The following is a 2,780-nucleotide window of genomic DNA, read 5'->3' as shown; positions in this document are numbered from 1 at the left end:
CAACTCCTCAAAATTTCATGGGTTACTTGTGACAAATAGGCACGTGTTGATTTCTTTGTGTTATGGATGGTCAAGCTCATCGAACATGTTTATGCTATCTGTCATGTTTAGTTTCTTAAGTACTCGTCTCTCATGGCCAGTTTACTCAGCAAAATCTAAGCTACTCGATTGTCGTACGTGCCTATAATTTTCTTGGCGCATGCAACTCTGGCCTCTAATCTGTCAAGCTCGCTTAGCTAGCTCACTCTCCTGAGCCAGTCGAACTTTATCGAGACCCACCGGATTTACATGTAAAATCCCTCAAACCCTAGCTAGATCGACACATATCCCAAGTTGTGTGATATATAGTTACGTTAGCTAGGAATTCGGATAATCAATTCACATGAATGCAAGTGTATGCATGCCCACAACAAAATGGTCAGCTCGCGTCGCCATCTCTGGGCCCTGGTCTTCAATATTTTTGCACACAAAGCCCCTTCCTTCAGTTAATCATTGGCTACAATCTCGTAGGCATGTGCGGCGCGCGGTAAAAAAAGACGGTTGATTTGTGAATATAAAGAGCTAGCTAGCTGTTCTGGGGCCTCCCCTGCTTGTCACTCTCGCACACTTTCGGATCCACCTCGATCGAGCAGCATGGTGGCAAGGATTCTGCTCGATCGAGGTGCACAGTTAGGAGGAGGAGTGAGCTAGTCTTAAATCTGGGGGAACACGGCCGAACGCATGAAAGCTGTAACTCATGCCGAACCAGTGGAGAACAAACCCCTTTACGTCCTTTAGTTGGTTTGCAGGGTAGGCCACCCGGCAGTTAATGTCCAAGTTCCATTTTTGTCGCCACTCGACCGAGAAGCAAGCTACCCAGAAAATTAATCCCGCACCAGCAGTCACAGTACTAACGCTCTGCCACCTATTTGTCCTTTTCCCCACAATCATTCATAGCGAGAAAGAGAGAGAACACTGAGTAGTATGTGAGTAATTGCAACGAATTAAACTCTCTCTCTCTATTAAAAAAAAAGTTTAGGTACATATTAATTTATTCACTGTTGTGGCTTTTGGGGTCTGGTACTCTGGTTTTCAGTTTATTCAGTTATATATATAAATATATATATATATGTATATATATATAATGTAGTTTTTTTATGTCTCTTGTATATTAAAGCTATGTGACTCCCCACTGGAATCTAACCGGCATTAGATTTGACTGATGTGTTCAAAGACAAATTATGAAAATGATGTGAGCTAAATAATATTTTTTGGCCGAAAGCTAGATAATTTTTTAACAGACATCTGTGGCATCAAACCCGACTACAAACCCAACTGATCATTGGTCAGCCAATTAATGCAGAATTCGTACGCGGCATTTCATTGCACCATGTACGTACGCACGAAGAATGTACCTGCTAGCGCATATATATATATAATATATATATTGAATCCATATACGTACGTGTATTTTTGTACGGATTAAGGATAAGTCCACAAATTGCCGCCGTCGGAAGTCTCCGGCGAGTCGTCGGAGTGACGTGGACTCAGCCTCGGTGGGCTCATCAGCATCCCCTCCGCCATGTTCATCAGCAACTTGGGCATCTCAAACATCTCCTCTTCATCTATATATTTCCCCGGTTCCAGACCTACCCCCGCCGTTGTAGCTGTCTCTTTCTCCTCGCCCGGCCCTACCTCCTCGTCTGTCTTCGGCGTAATCGGAGCCTCCTCCGGCTTCCCTTCCTGCTTCGGAAGCAACTTCGAGGAAGCGGCTGCCTCGGCTGCAGCGGTGCGAATATCGGCGTGAGAGGGTGAAGCCGGCGTAGGGCGCCGGGCGATCTCGTCGGGGAAGTTGAGGATGGCGTCGGGGCCGCGGAGGGCATGTGCAGCGACGTCGTAGGCGGCGGCGGCCATCTCGGCGGTGGGGTAGGTGCCAAGCCAGATGCGCTTAGCCTTGCGGGGCTCCCGGATCTCCGACACCCACTTGCCGCTCCTGAACCGTACGCCACGGTAGCTCCGGGTCAGCCTCTCTCTAGCCGGCGGCTCCACAACCTGGGAATCGCCGGAACTGCTCTTTTCAGCCATGAATCAAACAACCCAAAACAAAGAAATATCGCAAACTAACTCAACGCTGCGACACACAATTCCACTATATCAAAAAAGAATTAATGTACAGCCAAATCAGTAATGTGGATGGATGGGACGAACAATACGAGAGGAACAGAGAATTTAAAGGTGTTGGAAAAGTTAAACTAATAATTAATTAACGAAACGAGGGAAGGGAGTGGGCTTTTCGCGGCGAGGGAGCGTGGTGAAACAACGCGGAGGTGACCGCAGTAATTAATTAATTTTTTATTTAATCGACTGCTCTGACAAAACTAGCCGCCTAATTAAAATTGCTTGTAATGATCGATCGATGCAACTACGATATAAAATGTTGCGCAATGATCTACTGCTGTTATTCATTAACTTAAACTGCGAAAAGGCCAACTTTAAATTTTTTGGATTAAGTGCAAGTGAAAGCTTGATTTAATTAATATGTATGACAATGTGGATGCAATTACCTGTTGTGGATTTCTTGGGTTAGGATTGGGGTCAAAGTTGGGTTCCTTGATTGTGAAGTGGGTAGAGCTTAATTAGATTAATGTTGCGCTAATATATAAATCAGGTCGTTGAGCCAAAAGTGAAGAGAGATTCTCTGGATCTTATGGTTAAACTATTACGCATAAGGCAGCGTCACCGTTGTTTTTTTTTTAAATTTTTTGGGGTAATAAAGGTGATCCCCGTGCAGAGACCCTGGA

The 2,780-nt window shown here is 45.3% G+C and overlaps 1 protein-coding gene across 1 annotated transcript; it reads right to left on the bottom strand.

Annotated features, from left to right (window-relative positions):
- Positions 1–1,251: 1,251 nt before the first annotated feature.
- On the bottom strand, positions 1,252–2,177 carry LOC121994455 (ethylene-responsive transcription factor ERF027-like). Its single transcript, XM_042548480.1, has one exon. It carries the CDS (start codon positions 2,062–2,064, stop codon positions 1,462–1,464), a length of 603 nt encoding a protein of 200 aa, XP_042404414.1. The 5' UTR covers positions 2,065–2,177; the 3' UTR covers positions 1,252–1,461.
- Between the last annotated feature and the right edge of the window lie 603 nt (positions 2,178–2,780).

Source organism: Zingiber officinale, chromosome 6A, assembly GCF_018446385.1.
Source record: "Zingiber officinale cultivar Zhangliang chromosome 6A, Zo_v1.1, whole genome shotgun sequence".
Lineage (NCBI taxonomy): Eukaryota > Viridiplantae > Streptophyta > Magnoliopsida > Zingiberales > Zingiberaceae > Zingiber > Zingiber officinale.
Note: the sequence above shows the minus strand (reverse complement) of the source record. Positions and strands in the feature narration are given on the sequence as shown.